The following is a 25,660-nucleotide window of genomic DNA, read 5'->3' as shown; positions in this document are numbered from 1 at the left end:
TGGACAGGAACCAGGGGACTCTCTGCAAACACAGGACTGTCACAGCTGGAGGAAAAGGAGCTGATCCCTCAGATCAGGGAGATTAGCTGGCTCCCCTCTCTGCGTGCTGCTCATGTGTGAGACACAAACCGCCTCAGGGTATTAACGTGGACATGAATAGACATGCTGCAGCAAGATCTGTCCAATAGGCAGAAAACTCTACCCTGAGCTCTCATTTCCCTGTGGGGAGACACCAGCAGAGATTAATCCTGTTCCTGAAGAACAACCTGATGTGCAGCAAAGCACAAATATCATTTCAAACTCCCACATAGAACAGAAGAAAGCTTCATTTTTAAAGAAGTTGTCCTCAACAACCTATACACACTACCATGAGTGAGTGTTTAAAGGTTTTCAAGATTTGGAGCCATCTTCCTCACAGAGTAATGGCTCTGTTTGCAACTCAAATAGTGTTGGGTTTGCTTTGCTGTTTTTTTCTTTAATTGTCAGTAAGGAAAACTACTTTACTTGGAAGATACCAATCTAACCTTTACTATAACAAAGTGAACTCCCACAGAATCTCGTCCAGAATGCCAGTGTATCACTGTTCTTAAATAGAAATCAGACTTCCTTTGACAGCTCTTGGAGAGCCTTCGGATTTCAGATGTCTTAGGGGTGGGAAGGCCAACAAATACCCAGAGAGGTACTGAGGCTGCAGCCTTGTGGTACAGAGGTAGCAGGAGACTGTTTGCAGGATATACCTTTGCCACAGCACATCCTGATCTCTGAAGATTTTGGAAAAAAAAATAGCTGAACCCGAGATGACTGGGGTAATATTTTTCTCTCTGACTCAGGCCCATGTGTGGGATGCGAATGTTTGAATACTTCCTGCAAAGTGAGTCATATGTCTGGTGGGATTTATGGCTGTGGTAAAGAACAATTGTTTTTCTGAGAAGTTTTTCTGTTTTCTCTTTTTTCCTCTCCTTGCTGCTTGCTTTTTTTTTTTTTTTTTTTTTTTTAAGATACACTGTATGTACATTTGTTAAGGTCTACTTATGTTTTCAAGTACCTGCTTGCATCACTGGTGACCATGACTCGAACAGCAAGGAGGTTGTGCTCCGTCATTTCCTCCTCAGGGATGACCCTTACAGTGGCCCACTCAGGGTCAGTGGATGAGAACCAGCTTTCCACATTGAGGTGCTCCAGGACGCTCTTTGCCTTCTTTGGGGAGGTAGGCTCATCGGCCGTGGGCTGGCAGAAGCCTAGAAGAGCCAAAAAGGTAACAGCAGGGTGTTAGGAGTCAGCTGGAATCAGGGACCCCAACCTCTGCTTTGGGTGGCCTTTGGCAACCCACTGGCAGTGGTTGCTGGGAGTGCTGGCAGCCCTGTGCACTGAGACCAGTCTGCCAGGCTGTGTGCTAGTCCTGACAGGGTTCTCCAGGTAGTACACAAAGAGATGGAATCTGCAGGGCAGCCTTAGTTTTTGCAGCTGCAGGCTCTTAGCTCCATTTGGTGGCGCTGCCATCAGGCTGGATGCCTGGGTAGCAGTACCAAAGACACATACCATCTGCATGAGCAGGAGCATGCAGTCTTTTTTCAGACCACTGGTGTGTGTAAGGCTCTTCAGAAAGTTGTTTTTGAGTGCATGCAGAAAAACTAAACACTGATTTGGTAAAAGACAAAATGTGGCAGCAGTTAAGCAGCATGACCCCTGAACTTTGTGCTCAGGCAGAAGGAACAAAAAACAAAGACAAGTTTCCTTAGCTTATCCCCGGTAAAGCAGATGGAGCCAAAGGCAGGGAGTGATCTTTCCCTGTGAAAACCTTCATTTCTGTGCAACCTCACCCATACACAGCCTCCTGCACAGCAAATACAAACATACCAGCCCAGCAACTTTCCCTGTGGCCCAGGAGGCACAAATGACATTCTCGAGGAGGGTGGTTTTGCTCCTTCATTTTGCATGCATGATGCTTTTGCCACAATTAATTTAACACTTATTTCTAACTTACATCTGCATAAATGGAGGCAAAACAAAAACCAAACCAAAACACATCTGGGGTGTGGTTTGTCCTCTCATCTATGAAAGAAAAGTTTGCAGTAAACACCTATAAAACTTCTCTTTAACTTGCAGCTCCTTCATACACTACAGGATCTCACTCAGCCTAGTCCTCCACCTTGCAAGGGCTTTTGACTCAAATATGCAGTACTTGCACAGCAAACAAGCCAGGAAAAGCATGCCATGAGCAAGCTCTCACAGCAGATGCCCTGGGAGATGACATGCACTGCAGCCCCACTGCTTGCCCACAGGCAGCTTGGAGTGGCACTTCCCATCTGTCATCATGTGGCTCTCCCCAGCTCGTGCTGCAGGTACACGTCCTACACATCACCCCCACTGTGATTCCTGAACGTGAACACTTTAGGTTAACCAGTCCACCTATAATAGCCCACAGCTCCTCCAGATTTTATGTCATAAATGATGACAGAGCTAGTGGAAGACCTCAGCCTATCACCGAGGCCATGCTGTGTTTCAGCTGCAGCCACATCCACTTCGGGAGCTGCATTTCTCTGCTGCTCCTTAAGGTATTTGTGGTACTCTTCTTTTTGAATTGTGCAGTAGAAGCCAACTTTCTTAGGAATCTGCTAGATAAGCAGATCTGAAAGAGATCAACTAGCATTCATAGTTGAATTAATCATAGCCAACTAACTAATGCTGAACTAAGTTCAGCATTCTGCCTTAAGAAGCAAAACCACTCCTTACTGATTTACTTAGTCAATATTTGCACTGTGACATAAAGCTGAATAAGGTACACTGCACTCAATTCCACAAAAGTGGAAAGAAGCTGAGCTACCTCCATGCTTCTGCACATGGCAGACATTTGTATTAACCCCAGTGCTGGGTTACCAACTCCACAGACATTTAAAGAGATGCTGTTCTGCAGAGCAGGACCACCTCCTAGGTAACCAGCTTGTACTAAAGACAGAGGTGCCCAAGATGCCAGGAGTCAAGGATTTTGTAGGCTTTGATGACGCCACTCAGTATTACCAGCCTATCCTAAAAGGCAGCACCGGCAGCAGGCCTCAAGCCCTGCAGTGATGAAACGCAGCCCAATGGAGCACTTTGGGCTCTTGCACAGGGTAGGCGTCAGTCCTGGAGAACAAAGGGAAACAGAGCAGAGCAACAAGCCACTGGTGGGTTTGTGTAAACACCACTCAGAGAGAGCAGTGGCCAACTCAAACAAAAGCCTGGACACCGCACAGACCTGAACCCACCGGTTAATTATTACCTGCACTACCACAGCAATGCAAACAAATCAAACAGGCCATCTGCAGGGAAACTGCCATTGGCCTTTGTTGCTGTTAGTTTTAAAAGAGCGCCACAGAGAAGATAAAAATGATCTGAGACAAATGAGAAATTTAACAATACAGCTGAGTTTTCTTTAAAGTGCTTTTCTTAAAGTGCCTTGCAGCTCACTGTGCACTAACTGCACCCTGGGCCGTGCTGTGACAGTGGCAGCCATAGCAATGCTGAACAGGAGTACACAACTTTTTGGAAGCCTGACTGTGAGCAGGCTCTGAGCTTCAGTGCCCTGGCTGCCATCACTGAAAGTCAGGGCATTTCCAGTCACTACTGCCATCAGCTCAGGACATGTACCCCACAGGCTGACAGACCAGCCCTCATGGAGGTGCAGAAAGAGCCCTGTGGGAGCCTTGAGTTATTGGGCACTTCTTGGCACCCCTTCTGCTCTGGGAAAACCCAAACTTTTGCAGAAGAATTGAGGTGGACATTTAGCTCCTAAGTTCAAGGTGGCAGCACCAACATAAAGCCCCCGGGTATCTAAGTTTTCTAGTGCTTAGGTCCTCTCAGAAGTCCATGCACGGCTGTATATGCCACGCTATCCCACTTCTTCACTAGAAGAGAGGAAAACTGGCCTTACTGCTGTTCTCAGATGCGAAGTGGCACACAGGTGCACTAAGCCCCATGCCTGGGGCAGCCAGCAGGACCCCACAGCCTGTAGGGCCTGTAGCTCCCACTAGAGTCATGTTTCCTCCCCAGGACAAGAGATTTTCCACTGGCAGGGTCACTAAGAGACTGACAGTCAGAGGAAATGGATCTTACAAGACAAACATACACAACGCAAAGCAAAACGGGTGTCCAGTCTCAATGGAAAAGCACACAGAGGCACACAGTCTCTGCTTTCCTGCCAATGTAAACTAGTGCTGTGCCACTGACACCCATGGGCAACTCCACATATTATCCAAAGAGAGACAAGTCGTCATGAAAAAGACTCAAAATAGCATTCACATCAAATGTTACTTCACTGCCATCACACTTACTGAAGATTTCCTACCATCCTTCCTACTGTCTTATGTTTCATCATGCTAAAGCTCTCCAGCAGTGAGCATGCGTTCCCTGCAGTCATACTTCAGGCTGAAGCCCTTACTAATCCTTTGCCAAAACGTTTAAATAATTTACCCGGGGTGGGGATTATGTACAAGCCATGCATGTGGAAGGTGTTAATCTTGTGGCAGTAGACAACAAATCAAACGTGTCACATGCTTGAGGCTGCAAGGGACATACAAGACACACTGCAAACACTGCTTACTGCGTTGCTGCCCAGTTAATAGTGGGACTGTCCTACTGGCACAAGTTAGAGAATTACAGGCAGTCAGATTTCCTAAACTATTCAGTACAAGCAAGCTAAGGAGCTAACGTGTTAATTTCCAGACTCTCCCATGTTCTTTGGCATGATTCTGTGGAATGCAGGTTAGGGTGCAAGCAGGGCAGTGCTCCCAGCTCTGCTCAGCAAGCGGCGTGGGTGCTCTGCAGCCAGCATGGCTAGGTGCTTGGGCTGTTCGAGGAATTCACACAGTGATAACTTGCTGCCTGAAGGTCTGATAGGATTGAGAGAATTTAAGCTTTCCATTCATTCCTTGAGTTGCTGCCAATCTCCTCACTTTGCTGTTGTCCAAACTGGCTGCAGGAGATGCTCCCCAGCAGTTGCTCTGTCCCAGTCACTGTGATACTAACAGAGCTTTGGTATTGCTGACTATCAGAGGCAAGGGTCATCTTGGTGCCTTGACATCCAGTGGCATAGAGGAGTCTGGCCCAAGGCAAACATTTGGAAGGGCTTTAGTGGCCATAGCAATGAGAGCAGCTCTGTGATACACTTGAAACAAGCCTCCTCGCACTTCCTTTTTTAAGCAGTGTAAAGACACTGTATGCCACAAACCAAGAGCACAGCCAGGGTTGGCTGAAGCACTCAGGCTAGTGGCTGCAATTTGCCATCAGCCCACAACAAACACAGCATATGGGGCTGTTCTCTTCTTCCTACTGACCAGAGGGAACAGACCTCTGGTGCTGTGGACAGCCATCTGCTGGCAAACACTACCTACTCAGGCAAAGGCTGGTGTTGGTTTGCTTGCTTCCAGTGTTAGGCTGGAAACAGCAGGACAGAAAAGACGTTCATTTTCCCACTTCAGGAAAAACCAGATGCTATGATTTAGATTCAGGTCTTCAGTTACAAGAGTTCCCACAGAAAACACAAAAAACTACTTCAGGGGAATTTTTCAAAAAGATAAGAAGCCCAGATCCTACCCAGCTGAGGAAGTCATGTATTTTAACCTCTATTTTTTGTTGCCCATGTTCATAATAGCAGTCCTCTTTTCCATGCTCCTCCATGGCCACTAGCACAAAGAGCAACTGGAGGCTTTGGAAAGTAGTTCTTAACACTAAGTTACAGCTACAAAAAACGGTGCACTGATCTAAAGTTCTTTCAAATTCGTAATGCATTTTACAGTGCAGAACAGCACTCAAGACGCAGGTATATTCACTTCAGCAGATAATATAACCCATGCTCAGAGGTGGCCAATTTCAGTGGCATCGTGTTCTGGGAGCAACAGCATCTCCACACAGTCTCTGCTGTTGGTCTTCGCAGCGCAAGAACCTCTACTCAGCCCAAGTCTTCCTGAGTGGAGTCCTCGACTGACTTGTGCTGAGAGTAAACACTGTGGTTTTGAAGTTGTTTTTTCTTTTTTCTTTCCTTTTTTTTTTTTTTAAATACAAATGGTGGAGATTAGCTCCAGTTATATAAATAATAGTAACACAGTCAGCAACTGCAACAGAACAATTCTGCATTCATATGACCCTCCCACTCCAACAGGATGGAAAACTTGGATAAACAATGTCTCCTTTGTCTGCATTTCAAAACCTATCTCACCATCCCCTCACTGGGAGTGAAACAACTGTTTTCCTTACAGCAAAAGGATTTAGCTAAAGCTTGTGGTACGTGAGCAGCATCCCCGCTGCTTGCCTGAGGTTCACTGCAGGATCAGTGCTCATCCCAAGGTCAGGGGTGTCCAAGGCTTGCTCCAGCACACAGGCTTGGCTGAACAGCCCACCACAGCCCCTCCGGACAGATTCAGATCATGTTCCAGTCAAAAATGCTTCTCTTTCCCATTATGTCTCATGCTGAGTTTTCTCAATTCCATGTTCTTCCAGTCAGCCAAAGGTCTGGTTCATCCTTGCATCTGAAACACCCACATTCATTTCAAATGAATCCGATGAAATGCGACCAGCGAGGGGCAAAGACATCATAGCACCTCTGTAACACTGGCAGAACTCACAGAACTTGGATGGAACTTTATTTTAGCTCCAAAGCTACAATCCAGGGGTACAAATCCTTATTTACTGCACTGATAATCCAAATACCACAATTATTTACTTAGTGTAAGTTAGTGATAACATTTGGATGGCGTGACTATCCCTCAGAGCTGGTTCAGCCAGCTCCTGGCTCCAGGATGGACTTGCAGGAGTTCCCCTCTCAGACCTTGCTGAGTGGTCAGCCTATCCGGTTCTTCAGCAGGGCCCGTGCCCAGCCGGTTATCAGCTCTGACAAACAGACCTCAGAGTGCCTATTGGTTACCAAAGCAGCAGCCTCTGATCAGGAACACAAGCAAGCTTTCCAAGGTCCCCACGCTTGCTGAGCAGCACAAAGCAGAGCTGCCCTGCTGTGCCTCAGGAGAGGCCTCGCTGCCAGCCCCCCACGTGGCCCCAGCAGCAGAAACCACACGAACTCAGCATGACTGCAATGTCACTGCAATTCTACTCACAGCAAGCTTATAACACTCAGGTGCTTACAGAATGACATCCAGCAACGATGCCACACCAAGACCTTTTTCGGTCACTTTCTGTAAGAGCATGCCCCACCGCCTGGACACATTCCATAGGCCCACAGCAATCTGCTGGCCACACTTTGCACCATATGGAGCTCAGAGTCTAGCAGAAAGAGACAAGGCCGCATGGAAACTGCAAGGTTGTTCTTAACTCTATTACAGACACAAGTTACATAAATATAAATAACAGAGCTCACAATTAGCTTTTCTAGTTGTCCTCCCCCAGATTGCCTCTCAGTCAGTTCACACCCCGAAAGTGCAGGGCAGGTACCAGACATCTGGTCACACTCCAGCTACCAGCACTGACTTCACCTAAGAGAAGGCAAATCCCTCCCAGTGTCACTGCCAGCCTTGGGGCCCAGGGAGGGCAATGAGCCCCTTAGACCCCACGCCAGTGTTACTGCTGCTTTGGGTGCCTGAGCACCACCTAATGCCTGCCCAGCAGAGCCAGGCCACTCTGCCAAAATCTCAAGCTCCAGTTTTTGAATACTAAGATCTCGGAGCTGTTCAGTGTGCTCTTTTGACCAACAAATTGCAACAAGTGGTCCAACTTCAGGCATGTTCCCTCTGCCATTGCAGAGCAGACAAAAAAAGTCACTGTGCTCCTCTTCCCAGTCACGGAGGCTGTGCCGAAAGCAGCCATTCACGTGGTGAAGGTGCTGAGTTATGTGCTGCTGTCTCATTGCACCACGCCATGCTAGTTCAGTGCTGCAGAGAGGTACTAACAACTATTTCTATTTTATGCCACGTTAACAGTGCAGTTGCTGTCGGTTTTGCTTAGCTTACTGCAGCAGGCACTGCAGTAGCCTGTTGGAAGCCACTACACGTGGGGTAGAGGAGAGGCCACCTCCAGAGGAGCCATCATTCACTGTGACCACCATTTATTAATGCATTGATTATTCTATAGCATCTGAGTGCCTCACCAACAAAGCTGAGGAGAACAGGCAGCAGAAAAGGGACGTTACTCATGTTGGTGTGTCTCATCTGACAGGGAAGCCTGCCTCTGCATGGGCTGCTTCTACCAAGCCACCTGCCAAATTAGCAGCAGGCAGAGCACATAACTGCAACCCAACAGGGAGATGACAGGGGCTCGAGTATCAGCCAAATTTGGGCAGAGCCAAATGCCTGCTGAGGGCAGCTGGGCTGGATGGAATGGGGATTCTCATGAGTGCCACTCGCAACAGCACAAAGCCCAAATAACAGCCCCCTCCCCAGAGGGCCAGCCGTCTCGGCCACCAGCTGGCTCCTGCCTTTTATCAGCTTTGCTGTTCTGCATGTGCTTCCCTCTGCCTGCCTTGGACAAAAACATTTAAGGATGCCTCACTGAACCTGTCTGGAAAAGTCCTGAACCAAGTTAGCTGCAGCAGCCTGAAAATCAAGGCAATGCTGCCATGCTGTAAGCAACCAAAAGAGTCCATGTTTACTCACCCTATTCTACTTCAGCTGGCTTTAATCTGGGAGAGGGAAATGCATTTTTTAAGCAAAATATATTGATATTTCTCAGCTGAGTCAGTCTGAATGGAATGGTGCACAAGCAGAAAAGGGGAGTTAGCCACGTCAAGCTAACAAGAGTACAAAGAATATTATAGTATAGTATAAAGTGTAATAAAGAAAACATATAAAGAATATATAGTATAAAGAATATACAATTACAAACTTGGAGAACATCCTTTAAGACACAAGAAAGACAACGTATAGAAAAAGAGCCAGGTTTTTTTTTTTTTTTTTTTTTTTTTTTTTTTTAAAGTATCAATCTTTCCCCTAGGGACCACAAAACACCCAGCAGGTAAGTTAGTCAGGAAGAAAGCTCTTGCAGGGAGAACAGTCCAGAGAATGCCCTGCAAGCGCCCTGACTCCTTGCAATTCTGAGCAGAGCTTTCTTACAGCATAAGGGCCTTGGCCAGGGGAGGAAGAAAGAAACCTGGAATCAGCTGTCAAAATCTCCACGTAGAATGATATATTAGCACCTCTGACACATCATGTTTTTTGCAACTCGTTGAAGACTGTGGAACAGGAGTGGTACTTACCCAGAGATGTCATAGCAATTCAGTAATGGTTAAGGCCTTCAAAGCCTCAGATGAAAAGCACTGAAATACCAGTGCTAGTGGGCAGCAGGAGCACAGGCACCCAGCTCACTTCCCCAGTGTGCCCAGCACCACCACCTGCACTCCTGTGAAGGGGACAAGGTTTGGGTGTCCTCAGCTGGGTCAACCTGCCAGCTGGCCCCCACCCCTCCTGATGCCAGGGTAGCAGTACTCAGGGAGAAACCTTCTTCCCACAGAAGCACCAAGCCAACACACCTATGGGCCTTCACTACAGAAGTAACCTATGCTCACCTCCTGCAGCCGCCCTTGCCTAGTGTCCTCCCACAGCAAGTTCCCAGCCTAGCTTGCTGGCAATCCTGAGACTTTTACCCTGCCATTAAACTGTGTCACCCTATAATTCATTCACAGGATGACAGTACTCTGCCTGGCCTTGTATGGAGCTGCTGACTGAGGCAGTGACATGAGTAATTGTAAGTGCAGTTACTCATAAATGTGGGCAGCTCCATTGGTGAAAGCAAATACCAGTTGGCATCAAAAATGGACATTAAGAAATTCAGTCATCAGACCACAAATTGATTTGTAGCACACCCAGCACACTTCACTGCCTCTCTGGCTTCTTACTGTATAATAGACCCCCAAAAATCACGTGTGTCCTACTTGTAACACAGCATGACTTGTAGAAAGCTGCAGGGCAGAAGGAAGGTGTCATCAGTGCTGTGGAAGCACAATTGAAATGAACCCAGCAAGCAGAGGAATAAAATACAGAGCAGAAAGTACTCTCCAGGGAAGCCTCTGCCCACAGAGGACAAAAATGGGATCAGAGAATGGCTCCTCCAGCTTGCTTAGGTCATGTGGCAGTATGCTGGCTGCCAGACTACACAGGAGTAGGCTGCAGCCTAACCCAGCTCAAACCTACTGTAACCTCAGCTGACCGCTGCAATCTGAGCTCCAAAACACGTAAGGCTGCCTGGAAGCATCACCTGCATTACACCTTGAAATTAGGGACATCCCATTAAGTTATTTCACAAATGTGCACTAGGAGGCTATAAGGCTTCCAACAGCATTCCCAAATTGATGTACTTTATTTACCGAACTCTGGCATTTCAGCATATCTAAGAAACCACCAGGCAAATTTCTGTCCCTGAAAAAGCATTTCAGGAAGAGATAGGGTGTTTCACAGGATAGGTTCTTCCCACCTTTCTAGCCCCTTATGCACAAGCTCAAAATGTTTGTCTACCAAGTCAATTCCACATTATACTATCTAGCAAAAAGTGGAGAACAAAGCCAACCAGCTTTCTCATTTCTGTGGAGCACACTGTTTCCAGTGGAAGCATGGCCAGACCTCCAGCCCAGCTTCCAGCCAGCGCTGCCTGCAAAGGCTTTGTGCTGCCCCTTCTCCCCTGTGGACTGGTAATGGGCTTATCCACTGCCCCCCTCCCTGCCCCCACACCAGCAGAGCAACTTCTATGTCCACGTGGGCCCAGGCACTTCTTCAAAGCATCCATTACTTATGTGATGAACAGACACTTGTCAATTCAGTCACAAAATCGAACCAGGGAGCTTTAAGTAGCAAGAGAGAACCCAAAGAACACAACTTTTGAATACATCCAGGACAGTGCACAGTAAGGCCAATATTAATACAGACTGAGCAAAAATTGCTACAGAGTTAAAAGAGAAAGCAGGTAACTGAAAAACTGAATACAGTGAATTTATGTATTTATGGAAATTTGCTTCTCAAAACCGCACAATTTCAGAGCAAATGTTTATTTTATCAGAGCAATCTGTGTTAGTCTGGTATATTAATGCATGTAATAATTCAAAATTCAGAATGCAGCCAAAACAATTTGTCCCTGAAGCAGTCAGCAAACTAATATCTGCCGAAATAATATTTTTCTTTACACACCAACTCCAAATGCCTAAAACCATAAAACAAAGATATGAGTTACTTCCTAAAGTACAAATGCAAATAAAAGAGCACAGTGACATGCAAACTTCTTTGTAATTTCTCATTTTAGAAGAACTCAGAAATTCCAGCCATTTCAACTGAGTCTGGAGACCACCACCTGATGAGATGAGATCAAAACTTTGTTCTTTTCATGCTAAAACATCCCATGAAGCAACAGAAAAAGACTCAGGAAATATTTACATGACTGATACATGTGCTTGGATCAAGTATTAAATACAGAATGTCTTCTGATCTTCAGCAACATGATCTTCCATGCAAAAAACCCAAGTCATCTACAAACATGTAATACCTTTGAAAATATAAATCTTGATGTAGAATTCATTGCATGTCAGAACTCCAGTTCCAATCATTGTGATTGGAATTTGAGGAATGAGCAAGCAAGAAGTGAGTTAAAGCCAGTTATAGTAACTAATTGCCATAATGTTGTGGGAAAACAAAGACCACAACCCTTGCTGGAGGTTCGAATACACAGAGAAGAAACATGCACTGGTACTTTATTATTGTGGCAGTCTAGAAGAAATAGAGAGGAACAGAAATTACTCTTCTTGATGGAGTTAATGAAGGGTTCTTGTTTGAATCTAAGCAATTCTACAGTTGTAGTACACTTAAAAATGGCATGATCTTTTTCATTATAAAGCATTAGCATAATCTTAATATAAGAAGGTTATCTTTGCATGATTCTGCCATGTTTGCTTTTCATTAACAGATGCTTAGATACTAGAGGCAACAGACAGGTTGAGAACTGATTTGAACCGGTATAAAGAGGAGGAATGAGAGCAAGAGCATGCAATTCCTGAACGTAAGGTACAGCAAACAATCTCTGCAGTTCTACTACTATCATGTCATCTGTAGCAAGCAGCTTTCCTTCTCTTAGCAAGCACTGACAGCATAAAGAGGCAGTATCACCTGCTGCAAATCTGTGATTTTTTGAAGGTATATCTGGTTCCACCAAGCACCGCTGTCTCTTTCAGCTGCATGCAGGGACACAGTGTGGCTGATGTGGGGTATACATGGAGTTTCTGGCACACACCTGCCAGAGGCTGGAGCTTTGCAGAGAGCTAAGTGAAAGGGTGGCAGGAAGAATCAGCCTCCCTTCACAGGGAGAGGTGGCCAGAGGATGAGGTCTCCCCAAAGACGCGCAAGTCCTGAACTAGCCTTAAATTCACATGGAACTTAATCCACACCTTTACCTCCAGCAGCGTTACTGGTATCAAACTAATGAACATTTACAAATTCCACTGGGTGAGAATTTTGACTCAGAATGAAGAATGAATACAAGCTTGCTCCTCTCACATTGCTCATTTTGTCTGCTTTATTTCTTTTCTGTGCAGTGTGTCCTGTGTTATCCACTACCATTAGAGGACATGGACTGTTTGCTATGAAGTATATCCGATAAAGATAGGATTTGCTAGTGATTTGGCTTCTGGGGCCTTCTACACCACCACAGAAAAACACAGTTACAACAAATTAAATGCTAACAATATTCCAAGTTATTGTTTCGATATTTTAGCAGGAGTAAGTGAAGCCGTTTGTGAGAACAGTATGAACATGTGGTGCCTCCCAAAGCTTCAATACAGAACAAATCATCACCTTCTGCAGACCGAAAAACAAATTCTGACGTTTCTCTGCCACTGCCTCTCCCTAAAATTATCAAGTAAAGATGGCAAAAAAAAAAAAAGAAAAAAAAAAGCCTGCTTTAAGACTGTAATTTGTACAAAGAGTAGATCTACTGATCCAAATTGCTTTTCCCATCCCAATTAAGGAAGTGCCAAGTTCGATGACATCTGCACTATGGTTTCATTATACAAACCATCTCTTGCTGGGATTACAAAATTTCTACTGTCCTTGGTGGCTTGTCCTTTGGGAGATGGAATAGCTCATTGGGGCTAACATTTGTTGTTCTGCAATGTTGTCTCTAGCAACACTTCAAAATAAAAATTAAAAAATCATTCCTGTTGTTCAGAGAACTCTAACTCTAGTGAGACTCAGTTTGAAATGACTTCGCAACTAAAATCGTAATCTTTCCATTAAGCAATAATGGAAATAAAAAACATGACAAAGAAATGGAAAGCAAATTTAATAAATGAAATATATTTAAAAAGGCCATTGTAATCAAATAGTAAGTCAGCGTTAGATGCAGCTTCTAGGGATCAACAAGGTATAGGGAGCTGGCAAACAGCAGTCCAGAGTCAGCAGCTAAAATGAAGCTTTACTCAGTTATTATCTGCTTTTTCTGTACATGATCTGAGATCCCAAATGCAGATAACGAAGCATGATATTTGTTAGTACATAAAATAAAAGCATATGGAAAGGAAACAGAAGCAAAGAGAAGACAACAACTGCCGTTTGGGTATGCAAGGAATCCCCATGCTCATCAACTCCTACTTATCAGTTCCAGGAAGGATAAACCCCAATATCAGGCACCTACTTGTCTCAAGTGGATGGGATAATTAGTGTAAAATGTCAGGGTCAAGGACCTTCCAAAAGGAACACACACTTGATTATCACACCACAGTTAAACTCCCTGGCCACTGGGTCAGGCCACTACAAAAATGACAGCATCCACCAGAAGAACTTGTAAAAACAAGCATAAAGTCACCATTAAGTTACTGTTCAAGAAATCTTTTTAAAAGGAAGAGATGAAACAAGGAGACTTATAAAGAAGTACATTTATTTTTCTTTACAGCAAATACCATAAATAGAGCTGAAACAATTTTCACTGTGTGCAAAATACAGAATTTCCATGTGAAAATTTAAATACAGCATTAAAAACTATTTAATAAAAATATTCCATTAAGATTATAAAGTAAAGCAAAGATAGAAGACTTAGGAAGAGAAGGACAGAATCCTCACTGGCCAGGAAGAGCTAGGAAGACTCTGTAACAGAGGGCAAAAAAAAAGAAAAAAAAGCATAGCAATGCAACGTGGTTTGAAATGGCAGACCTTTATGTCATGACCTTCATCTCAAAGCATGCTGAACTTAGCAACAGAACACCATAGTCCTGCAATTCATAGGAAGGTGTCTCCTAACCATTTTCCAGATGGTTAGAATATAGAGAGGTTTTGTATGGGCACAGCAAAGGAACTTTGAAAGCCATCAAAACAATTTAGCATGCCCACACAAATCAATACTATTGTTTAGTCATGCAAACATACAGGTCAGCAAGATAAGGACCCTTCAGTTCTTCATTCCTGATTGTGTGTGAAATGGGACAAGTAGCACAGCATGTCTGCCCCCCACTCTGCAAGCTGCTGCTTAGATCTATTTCCAGTCCCCGCTCCCATTGACGGCCATGCTCAGCAAGTAAAGCTGTGTCATGACCACATCATCCTAAGCTCAGGGCACTTGCTGGTCAGGCTGAGCCCTTGTTCCTTCTTTGGATTCATTTCCCCTTTTAGATTATCGTGTGATTATATAGACTGGAACTTACATGAAAAAATACATACAAAGTAATTTGTCTAATTTGTCATGGAGAGTATTGGCAACTTCTCATGCAGCAAGACAAATCCATTAATCAGAGGGCAAATAACGGGGCCTCGTGAGAGCTGGTATTAGTTAACAAAACAACCCAAACCAAAACACTCTGGTTATAAAAAATTGGCATTTAGACATTAAGGACTGAAAAAGAGCACACATCTATTTCTGTTAGGCCTGCCTAGTATGTTACTTGGGGTGGAAGATTGGAATTTGTGTAGCTCTGGCTATTTTTTCCAACAGAATCCATTTGTAAAATAATTTTCCTCTATGAAAGCAAAGAAGCACTTAAAAAGAGTGCTCAAATGTTGGTTGCTCACTGAATATTTGATCTCAGTGAAAACTTGCTCATTGAATATGCGAGTGCAATAGAAATAGGTGCTCATCCAGGAGAATCACCTGGCTTTTATTGTCACCTTATTATAAAATTACCTTGAAAGAAATAAGTAGTAGTTCTTTCAAGAATCAATTTATTTATACGTCTAACTTACCTGGAAGACACAAGGAAAGTAAGGGTACATGCACAGACACAGAAGGAAAAACATTCTCTACAGAGAGAGCAGACATAACCTTTTACAGAACTATGAACTCAGCAACAGGTTAAATGATCATGCCAAAGCTCACATCCATTAATATACCAGACACAGTTTGCTCCAAAATGGTATTAAAAAAATAGAACAAAACACAAAATCAATGCAGTGAAATGCTGTCAAACAACAGTGTTAGTCACACAGTTTTGGAACTGGCAAGCAGAAAAATCACCTGACAGCATAAAGGCTTCAGCCAGTGAGCGGGTGCAACACCGGAATGATGAATTGGACTAAAAGTAATGAGGGAGATTGACAAAGAGAGCACAGAAAAAAAAAACAAAAACACAGAACTTAGCTTGGTTATATAGAAGAGCATCAGTAAGTTCACAAAGAAGAATTGGCCAAAATGAAACTGCCTTTCTTTCATTAAATCATCAACAAGGACAAATAAGTATTAATCTTATTATCAGAGTATTAAGATAAAGAGTTTTAAAAAAGCCAAACAACTAGCAATTTGATTATCAGATTGATACCAATAAACAACCTTCCCAACAACCTCCAGAATCCCAGTGGAATAGGTGGTACAATTAGGATCCTCCAGGAAAATGGTTTTTATTTTGTTTCTTCCCCCCCCCCCCCCCCCCGAAGTCTTTTGTGAGAATTTAGGGATTTTTCTCCCTATTATATAAACCTATATAGCATCATTACCATCTTTTTGTAAAAAGAAAATGCTTTCTCCTAGTAAGATTCATTTCATTCAAACTCATGGGTTAACACAGATTTCCAAGTTTCTTACTGTGTCAGCATTTTCTGTAAGTTTACCATTACACTCTGCTGAAAAGCAGAACATTTTCTTGTAGTGAATAGCAAAAGAAAACATCAGGAAAAATGTATTCTGCAAGACCATGCTGTTGACAAACTGAAATTAAAATTGAGACTGAGTCTAACTTCAGAACTTCACCATTTAGCAGTTTGCTGTGTTGTAGGGGTAACATGGTAAATTATACAGATTTTTTTTCCATTTAGAGTGAAACAACAACTGGCATTAGTAAATAATTTTAAAAGTGCAGACTGTTCTAAAGTAGATTTAAATGCTATGAAAGAGATAATCACAGCTCACCATGTTGATATAACGGCCAATGTGTCCAGTCAGTGTTCTAGCAAAGTTTTGCTAAATGCACATTTGAGCATTAATGGCAATTTATTTCAACCAATTGCTACCTTACACCTAAACAATTCTTTCAAGCTTTTTTATTTTCCCCCAAGTTCTATGCATACTCTTCACAATTTCTCCCCAGAATATATAAGCACTATAAAATGGGAAAAGCTTTATCCCTGTAGTTGAGAAATTACACCAAAATATCTAGAGGAAAAACCCAGTTTGCCATTTATTTTAAACAGAACACATATTTCCTTTTAACATCTAAGGCAGAAGACAACTCTAAATTGTCTTTGCCTACATTCTCTTAAAATTAAAACAAAACAAAACAAAACAAACACCCAGTCTGTAAGAAGCAGTTATTTGGGACCGCTAAAAAGTCATCCTCAAACTTTGGTACAAATTGAACATAAAATTATTTCCTATTACTTACGTCATGTTATGTTGGCTAGAAAAAAACATTACAGGTACTTTTCATTTTAGGCTATGCATATTGCCATATTAATTTGCTTATCTATTTCTTGAGTAACATCTTAATTAAATATTTAAGTACTTTAGAGGCAGGGAGCATGCTGACCTCACTGGCTACCTAGGCTGAGAAAGCAATCAGAATTTGGGGTGCTCTCACTGTCTCCTTGTTGTTTAATAGCCCTACTTAACCTGCTCCTGACAGCTTTTGGTGAAGGTAAACCTTGATGAGAAACACCAGAAAAATTTATTTTACAGCCGCTCCAGATAACAGAATTTCATCTACTTGCTATCAGCTTTACACATTGAAAAGAATGAAGTACCTGATTACAAAGCAATATCCTTAGAATAAATGTATAGTTTTTTTTGTTGTTTGTTCTAAAGTTGTATTCTTAAAAAATCCCAAACATAATAGGACCAGTGCCTCTGGAGGCAAAATACTCGCGACTTCAGTGACATATGAATGCTCCACAACTCAATATTCATTGAAACAGCTGCCTAATGAAGAAGCCTTGAATTGAGGAATAACTCACATCTAATAATACTCCTACTTCCTTTGATGTGTGTTTTCAATCAGGCCATCACTCAGCTCAGATTTGCTCTTCAGACTTATTTCAAAATGTTAAATAAATTAGTATTACAGATTATACCCACTATCAGCAGAGGGTATGAAATGTAAAAGGCATGACTAGGAGTAACATGAATTTAACACATGATTTTTTTTTTTGAAATGTCATGCAAGTTATAAACCTCATAACCCAGAGAGAAGATGAAAGCAAGAAAAAAAAAAGGGATGCGCCATATTCAGGTTTCAAAACCCAGTTCTTTGTCATAAATATTCCCCAAACATCTGAAAGAACAAAAACTCTTTCTTTGTCCAACAACAACAACAAAGCAGAGGGGAGGAAGGCTTTTAAAATGTACCTGTCCCCAATGGTCTGATCCCAAATAGGACAAAACAGAAAAAAAATTTCAAAATATCCTTCATCCGTCTCCATGTTTTGGAAATGTGTCTGGACATCACCCTTCATATTTTAACATACAGTACATTTTACACTGAAAATTTTGATTGCACCTAGTTTATATCAGAAGGAATATATTGTTCATTTAAGTCTCACATTAAATTGCAAGTAAAAATCAAATAAAAAAAAAAAAACAACAAAAAGCCTCAGGAAAATAGCGAGGCTGCTCATTTTGAAAATCTGAAAGGCACAATTGAGCAAGACGCATAGAAAAACTTAAACCCTGTAGAACTTTTTTGCCCATTCAAGCACATTTTCAAGGGATAGCTCTGCTTCCCGGTACATATGAATAAGGACCTCTAGAAGAGCGCAGAGAAATGGCACACCAAGGCTCAAGAGTTCGTACAAGTAGGTATAGTTATATGCATTGTCCCTGAAATGAACATTGGTAGCGTGCAGAAAACCATGCATCCAGTTAGAGAGGCGTCTGGGAATGTCAAGCAGATCCCTTGTCACCCGAAGGGGCCAGCTTAGAGTGCGCCTAAAGAAGGAAGTCAGGATACCTGGGGACCTGTCCTCTGGACTGCTAGCAGTTGTTAAAGTGCTGTCTGTGGTGCTCTCTGTAGCTCTGAGTTCTTCTTTCTTCCAGGCTTCTGTTGCCTCCTTATAAAAAGCATTAACATTTATTAAATACAACTTCTAAGATAAGTATAAAGTCCAGTTTCTGTTAGTTTTTAAGTTTTTAGATATATATTCACTACCAACTGTTCTTAAGTTCAACTTCGTAGGTGAAGAGCTCATTTCCACTGAAAACCAGTCTACACATACACATACTCTGCTCTAGATAAAGCTGCTTCAATAATTTCTGCATTAATGATATAACCAATACATACCTTGCACTGGACCTGTAATGTTGCTCTTCTCTTTCGGTGTTTATTACTGATTTTGCAGTGTCTAAAATGAGGTTTACAGTAAAATTTACCTAGAAAAGAAAAAGTAAATTATATGACCTTTTATCTTTACACCTACTGATGAGAACTGTACTATTTTGTGTACCAAAAAAAAAAAATAAAAAAAAAATCAAGGTGATTAATGGTTCAGCAGCAAAAGAAATGGGAAATCATCTGCTGGTTCTGCACTGCCCACAGCTTTACGGAATCACAGAATCATTTTAGTTAGAAGGGACCCTTAAAGGCAATCTAGTCCAACTCCCCTACAATAGAAAGGGGCATCTGCAGCTTGATCAGATTGCTCAGAGCCCCATGCAGCCTGACCTTGGATGTTTCCCAGTATGGGACATTCATTACCTCTTTGGACAACCTGTTCCGGTGCCTTATCATCCTTATCATAAAAAGCTTCTTCCTTACATTCACTCTAAATCTCCTTCCACTTAATTTAAAGTTTAAAATTTATTTTCCCTTGTCCTGTCACAACAGACCCTGATGAAGAGTCAGTCCCCTTCTTTCTTACAGCCCCCCTTTAGATACTGAAAGCCTGTCAAGGTCTCCCCGGAGCCTTCTCTTCTCCATGCTAAACAGCCCCAGTTCTCCTACAAGGACAGGCTGAGAGGGATTCCACCCTTGGATCATTTTTATGGCCCTCCTCTGGATGGATGTGCTCTTACAGGTCCATGCTTTTCCTGTAATGAGGACTCCACATCTGGATGCAGTACTCCAAGTGAGGCCTCACCAGTGCAAAGCAGAGGGGCAGGATCACCTCCCTCACCCTGCTGGCCCTGCTTCTTTTGATGCAGCACAGGATACAGCTGGCTTTTTGGGCTGCAAGGGTACATTGCTGGCTCATATCCAGCTTCTGATCCACCAGTAACTCCAAAGTCCTTTATGCTGGGGCTGTGTTCTATCCTTACATCCTCCAGCTTGTACTGATAGTAGGGAGTTGCCTTGAGCCGGGTGCTTTGATTGGGTTTCTTTTACAGCATACAGATTTGCATATTCATTAAATAAGGTAAGGCCTTAAATTAATCTAACATACAGGTTTAAGATTAATAAATAGCAGAAAAAACAAGATTCTACAAATACCAAGTGACAAAAAAATGCAATATATCAAGCAGCAAAAAGTCAAATATCAGCTAAAAATCTTTGCAGAGGACTCTCTAGACTGCAGAAGATCTATCTTTGGCCTTGAGACTTTAATTCTTATGTAAGAGGAGATCAGGTCAGTACTCAGATATACTCAAATCATTTGGAAATAGCAAGAGAATTTTTATATAGTTTACTAACTTCCATCTGAACAGGAAAAAAAAAAAAACAAGCAAAGAAAACAACATATAATCCCCTTGCCCCAAGCCTCAGGCTGTAGGTGGCATCAAGAGCCCAAGATCTGAACATCCCATTCTACTACTGGCTGCAATAAAGGGCACGCTGCTTGGCCAGTACTACTGCTTTCACCTCATGAGCTACTACATCTTGAAAGAATACCCCCCACATATACATTTACCGCTGCTCTGACTTGTCTTTGTAGATCATTTTATTTAAAGGCTGGTTATCAGTGTCAGATAAGAATAATTCTGTACTGTTGGCAGAGAAAAAAGGCACCTTTCCATTCCCACCCCATTTCTGACCTGTGATTGGACAAATTGTAGTTTTGTCACTTGCTTTATTTTCCAGTGATGATTTCTTCATTTAAAGATATGTCTGAATTGGCTTCCTTTGAAAGAAGTGAGAGGACTCAAAGATCAACATGGACACAAAGAACATCCTCGGCAGACCTCCTCCTGACTGAGCTACTCTACAAGGCCTTTTTCTCTGGTTCCATTAAAAGCATCAATATTCAGACATATAAATATTCTTAAATAGCTTCTGTGTTACCTTCTTCAACATCAAAGGCATAAATTCCTAATCGGAGAGTTGTAGAACATATTTCACACTTGAAGCACTCCCTGTGAAAGAAGTGGCCTTCTGCACTCAGCCGCTCCATAACATATACCCGTTTTTTGCAGAAATAACAAATGTCACTCCCCCCAATAGACTGAGGAAACTCTTTTCGCAGAGATCCCTGTTAAAAGATAAAAATAGAAACACATATGAAGCCTTTACAGGACACCTAGATATAAACTCTCATTGAAGTAAGCAGTTGCTTTAACTGCTTGAAGTTTTATACAGCCCTTTCTCCACACACAATTAAAAAAATGCATCAGTCAGCTTTTTTTTATTACTGATAGGCTGCAAGCCTGTAGGTTTAAAAAGCAACTCATAAATCAGACATCATGAAAATCGAAAGGATTGAGCTGCGGCTGGACTCACACCCAGCTTCCCCCCTTCAGCTCATGGGTACTTCACGTTTGCTCAAGTACAAGGGCAGCATCAGGCCCATGCGCCCAATGCCCTGTGCTGTGTGGACTCAGGCACTTGCAATCATAGCTGCAGATAGCAGTGTTTCTCAGATGAGGGTGAAGGCAGACCTTGCAGCTTTGAACAACAGGCACACATTTGGAGCTACGCAAACCCTGAAGACTAAGTTCATCTCAGTAGTACTGAGGTCATACTCAGCTTGTAGCAGCTCCTACTGCTAAGGAAAATTAGACTTGTGCTTTAAGTTGAAGGAAGAAAAGCCAACAGTTGAACGTGGTGGTTCAAACACCAGTATCAACATCACCCACAAATGCTCTCTCCCTCTCAGCCGCATTTCTGCCTGCGCAGACAGCCCAAGCTGGGGCTTGGTTTGTTTAAAAATCAGTTTCATTCCTACCATGGACATTCAGCATTCTTTAAATTCATTGGATTTTAAAATAAGACTCATGTTAACAACACAGATATTTTGGAACTTTTTGTTGAATTTGGCCAGTTAACTACATTTTTTTCCTAATTGTCACAAACTCTATGTTCTGTATCTACATACAAAGGCACAGAATAGTAAATTATAAATAGAACAACGGACATCCCTTCACTTATTAGAGGCAGGCATGAAGAGGCTTCTTTGTTTCACTGTGTTGCTCTTAGTTACAGGTCCGCACACATGAGCATCCATCCGTGCTCTTCTACAGCTGCTATCATCTCCCCCTCCTCTCCTCACGATGTGAGGGTACCATGCTTGAGATAGAGGAGCTGCAGGCCTGGCAGGGCCCACTCAGGTTCAGACACCAGCATGCAGTCCACACAACTCATCTTTAACTTGCCAGCAGAAGAAGGCCTCAGAACATTTTTTCAATGTTAAGTTTAAGTCACAATTGTTACAGACATGAATCACACTCTTGAGCTTAACAGCTGAGAATCCTAAATAAAATCTGCTGTTAGTAACCTGTTGTGCTGTGCTGGATCGTTTTGCACTATGAACCACACGAAACCTTCCAGGTGAATGACCATGCAAATAGAAAAGAATAGAAATACATTTATAAAAATACAGTGTTAACGGAACAGGTCAGATAGTCACAGTGAAGCAGAAGCAATTAGAGTTCAGCACTGGCTAATAAGTCAGCGTCAACACCACAGCACCCCAGACTTAGCTTCCCGATACCTGACATCTCTGAGCACTGGAGACAGGATGTGGAGAACAGGGAGTGGGGAAAGAACCTGTAGTTCTGTCCAAAGACTGGTTCTGAATTCAAACAGGATTGTGTCAGAGTTTAAAAATAGCTTTCTTCAAAACGAAGCATGGTGATTCAGCATTTGCATGTTGAAAATAATTGCATAAACATGTACTGTACCAAAATTTTCTTTAGACGCCACCTTGATTAATAACCATTTTCTATTACTAATTGTACCAATAATTACATTTAATAAAAGCCTCCTGAAGTTTTATTTCATGCAGACAAGTAATAAAAGTACAAGTAGAAGACACTGTGAGCAACGCTTCCAGCATACCCACATTATTAGCGTATACTGCCAACGTGCACTCGATTCCTCAGTAAGCATTAGGCTAATATCTTTCATAATGCTGAAGGTGCACCACAAGTAAGGTGTTAAATCAGGAGGACACTCTGGAAAACACTGCTTTTAAGTAAAGTTGTTGTTTCTTTGCGAGTTTAGTCTTACCAGCTCAAGGGGGGGAATTTGCGACTTGGGTCTGTGATCATTCACATACAGATTGACAAGAACTTCAGCCATAGCTCCAATTGCACGTGAGACCTTTCCTACAGTCATCTAACCAGAAAAGGAGAAAAGATGAAGAATTGAAGGAAGAGCTTTAGTTGCTTGAGAGTTTAATGAGAAAAAGATGAGAATGACTTGAAAACATGCAAATGAATGAAAGCGATGATAAAGACAGGCTCTGAGAAAAAGCAGACACAAAGTACAGCAGAGCACAAGCGTGTTCATGCATGAACAGCACAGTCCAGCTGGTGGCCACAGGAGGCTCCCAGGCAGACCACACACTTTTCTCCCTGTGGATGATGGAGAAATAGCTGCTTGAACAAATGCTGCTCCTGCAGCACAAGGCCTCCTGTCGGGTCAGCACAAGGCACAGGGCAGCTGAGCTGAACTAGGGAAGGATTGTTGTGACAAATTAAATACAAACAAATGAAAAAAAAAAAACAACACTGCCACTGTGACTTTTTTTACAATTCAGAAAGGAAGGTGGTGACTAAACTTCACCACCTCACACTGACCTCAAAACTGGTATTTCAGGAAACATTCTACGAAAACCTCCTAGAAGTCTTGCACAAATTCCTCTCTGAGCATCGACTGTGTTTATTTCTCACTCTCTTCAATGACTTTTAGATGTGGCAGATGGGTAGGTAGGTACTCTAGTTCTCTCTTCACGAGGAACAGACTGTGAAGACCTCATAGATTGACAGGAAGGTTTGCTACCCAAATTCACATTGCCACTAAGTGATTTCGATTTCACCTATAACCTCTCTGGAAACCCAAAGGCTGCAAGAGCTATTCTGATTTGGCCAGGGATCTGATGCTCTTCTTCTGAAGCCAGGATATTTTTCTTCCTAGAAGATGCCTGATCTTGCACTTTATTTTCCACTCGCTTCTTCACTGAGCCCAGACTTTAACTCTCTCGTTCCTCAGTGAAATTATTTTCTACTGATATCATACCATATCTTGCTAACAGTGGGGTTTAAAAAAATAAATAATTAAAAAAAAAAATCAACAAGTTACTCTGAAGAGAAGGAAAACACAATGGTTTTAAATTTCTATCAGGCTTAAAAGCAACTCCACTGCATTCTGGGTGTCTTCTGAAAAATTATGATGAACAAAAATATTCCTGCTAATAAAAAAAAAAATCAAGTGCAGGAACTTGAGAACATGCCCAGCTCCCTACAGTCCCCCTTATCTTTTGAGTGTTGTATCTTAATTTGTCTTAATATCCAGGCAGACATAAAATATGTATGCAAAGACAACAAGGATCATTCAAAAGATCATTCTTTGCCATTTGTTTTTGTTTAGTATAAAAAATACAACAGCATTATTTAATATCTGCATGATTTTTTTGAGTAATAACAATTTTTGGGGTAAAAAAAAAAAGCTTTCCAAGTCTGTTGAAACACAGTTTAACTTGAAATAACAAAATGCTGGAGCAACCATTTAAACAATAATGCTATGCTTAAAGCGCAAGTACTTGAATTTCAGGAAGAGCATCCCTCAGCCTGAACTACACCTTGCAATTCATCAGATGGGTTGATTTCTGTTCCCCACCCTTTGGAGCAATTTGTGCCACCATTAAGGGAGTCAAAACAAGGAAATTACATGTTTATACATACTTTAAAAAGTGTTATTAAAAGAAAACATTTGTGTAATTTAGGTGAAGTTCATATCCCATGTCAGAACAAATGGGATTTCCATCTGATCTAGCAACCAAAAGACTGCTGACCACTTTTGTCTCATAATCAACCACCACCAACACAAAATTGTGGCTGCTGACCAGGAAGGAGAGCAGGACGCAAATAGATTTGAGGACTCCCTTTAGTGAGTCTGGTTAACAAGGGCACATTATGGGGAAACGATTACTATTGGTTCTCCTTACCCAATTAGGAAGGTGGGTAAGTAAGAGGAGATGAATTTGCAACAGCCTCAGTATTGCACCTTTCAAATGTTATTCAAACATGAAATAAAAACAGCAGGATGAGAATCCACAGGGGCAGCCCTGTGAGCACCTGCCATGAGAAGAAACCCACAGCAAAGGAAAGGTCAGGGAGAGCGAGAGCAGTGCTGCTCTGTAATTCATCAGTGATAACAGTACAGCCACCACCTGTGTCTTCTCTAAACCTCACTCAGGTTAGGAACAGGAACTTTGATGACAATGTCTCCCCTTCATAACACTCACTGCAGAAGAAAGGGTCTGACCTCAAATCTGCATACCAGAGGCATACTCCTTTAGAGAATGTCAGCTCTTACACAGCTTAGCTTTCTTCAACAGCACACTAAGTTACCCCAGAAACTTGGATGCTAATGAACACAATAGGCTCTGTATTTCACTTATGCACTTACTGCTCTTGAGAACAAATGATGCGCACGATGCTGCACACAGTTTTGTAGTGCTGAGGCCACAGTCAATATAACAAAAGGCTATTGCTCAAAACTCAGGCATGTTATTCCTTCTAGAGCTTTAAATAGTTTGTTGTCCTGGAAAAGAATCTTAAGAGTTATCTTACATGGTGAATTCAGGAAACACTTCAAAATCCTCATAGTGTAGTGACTTACTAGGAGTGCTGACCTCTCAGTAACAGGTTACCAAAGCTTTGTAGCAGGTTGATCAGGCTAGTTGTCAGTGTAAGAAGAGAAGGCTTCCTCCTGTATTTCCCTGTGCTATTATTTACAACACCAGAGCCAACCATTAAACAAGCCTCTTCCATAAAATAAAGGAAATATTGTATGCTCTTGGAAGCAGAAAACATTTCCCCTTTATTGTTACAAATCCTTAATGACTTTCTTGGACTTATTTACTCTGAGGGTGATTTATTTATTTTTTATTGCATCTGCTACATATATTTTACCTCTGAG

At 42.3% G+C, this 25,660-nt stretch overlaps 1 protein-coding gene across 1 annotated transcript in view; it reads right to left on the bottom strand.

Annotated features, from left to right (window-relative positions):
• Nucleotides 1–25,660, bottom strand: part of MICAL2 (microtubule associated monooxygenase, calponin and LIM domain containing 2) — a 120,532-nt gene that overhangs the window by 29,749 nt on the left and 65,123 nt on the right. The window contains exons 21-27 of the mRNA XM_042881844.1: nucleotides 22,745–22,852; nucleotides 22,227–22,307; nucleotides 20,582–20,768; nucleotides 18,647–18,735; nucleotides 18,036–18,416; nucleotides 2,486–2,612; nucleotides 1,046–1,238 (exon numbers count right to left, since the gene is read on the bottom strand). Of these exons, the coding sequence (XP_042737778.1) occupies nucleotides 1,046–1,238; nucleotides 2,486–2,612; nucleotides 18,036–18,416; nucleotides 18,647–18,735; nucleotides 20,582–20,768; nucleotides 22,227–22,307; nucleotides 22,745–22,852 (1,166 nt within the window). The remainder of the gene's footprint in view (nucleotides 1–1,045; nucleotides 1,239–2,485; nucleotides 2,613–18,035; nucleotides 18,417–18,646; nucleotides 18,736–20,581; nucleotides 20,769–22,226; nucleotides 22,308–22,744; nucleotides 22,853–25,660) is intronic.

This window comes from Lagopus leucura, unplaced genomic scaffold (genome assembly GCF_019238085.1).
Source record: "Lagopus leucura isolate 7727_CA_CO unplaced genomic scaffold, USGS_WTPT01 Super-Scaffold_100033, whole genome shotgun sequence".
NCBI classification, from domain to species: domain Eukaryota; kingdom Metazoa; phylum Chordata; class Aves; order Galliformes; family Phasianidae; genus Lagopus; species Lagopus leucura.
Note: the sequence above shows the minus strand (reverse complement) of the source record. Positions and strands in the feature narration are given on the sequence as shown.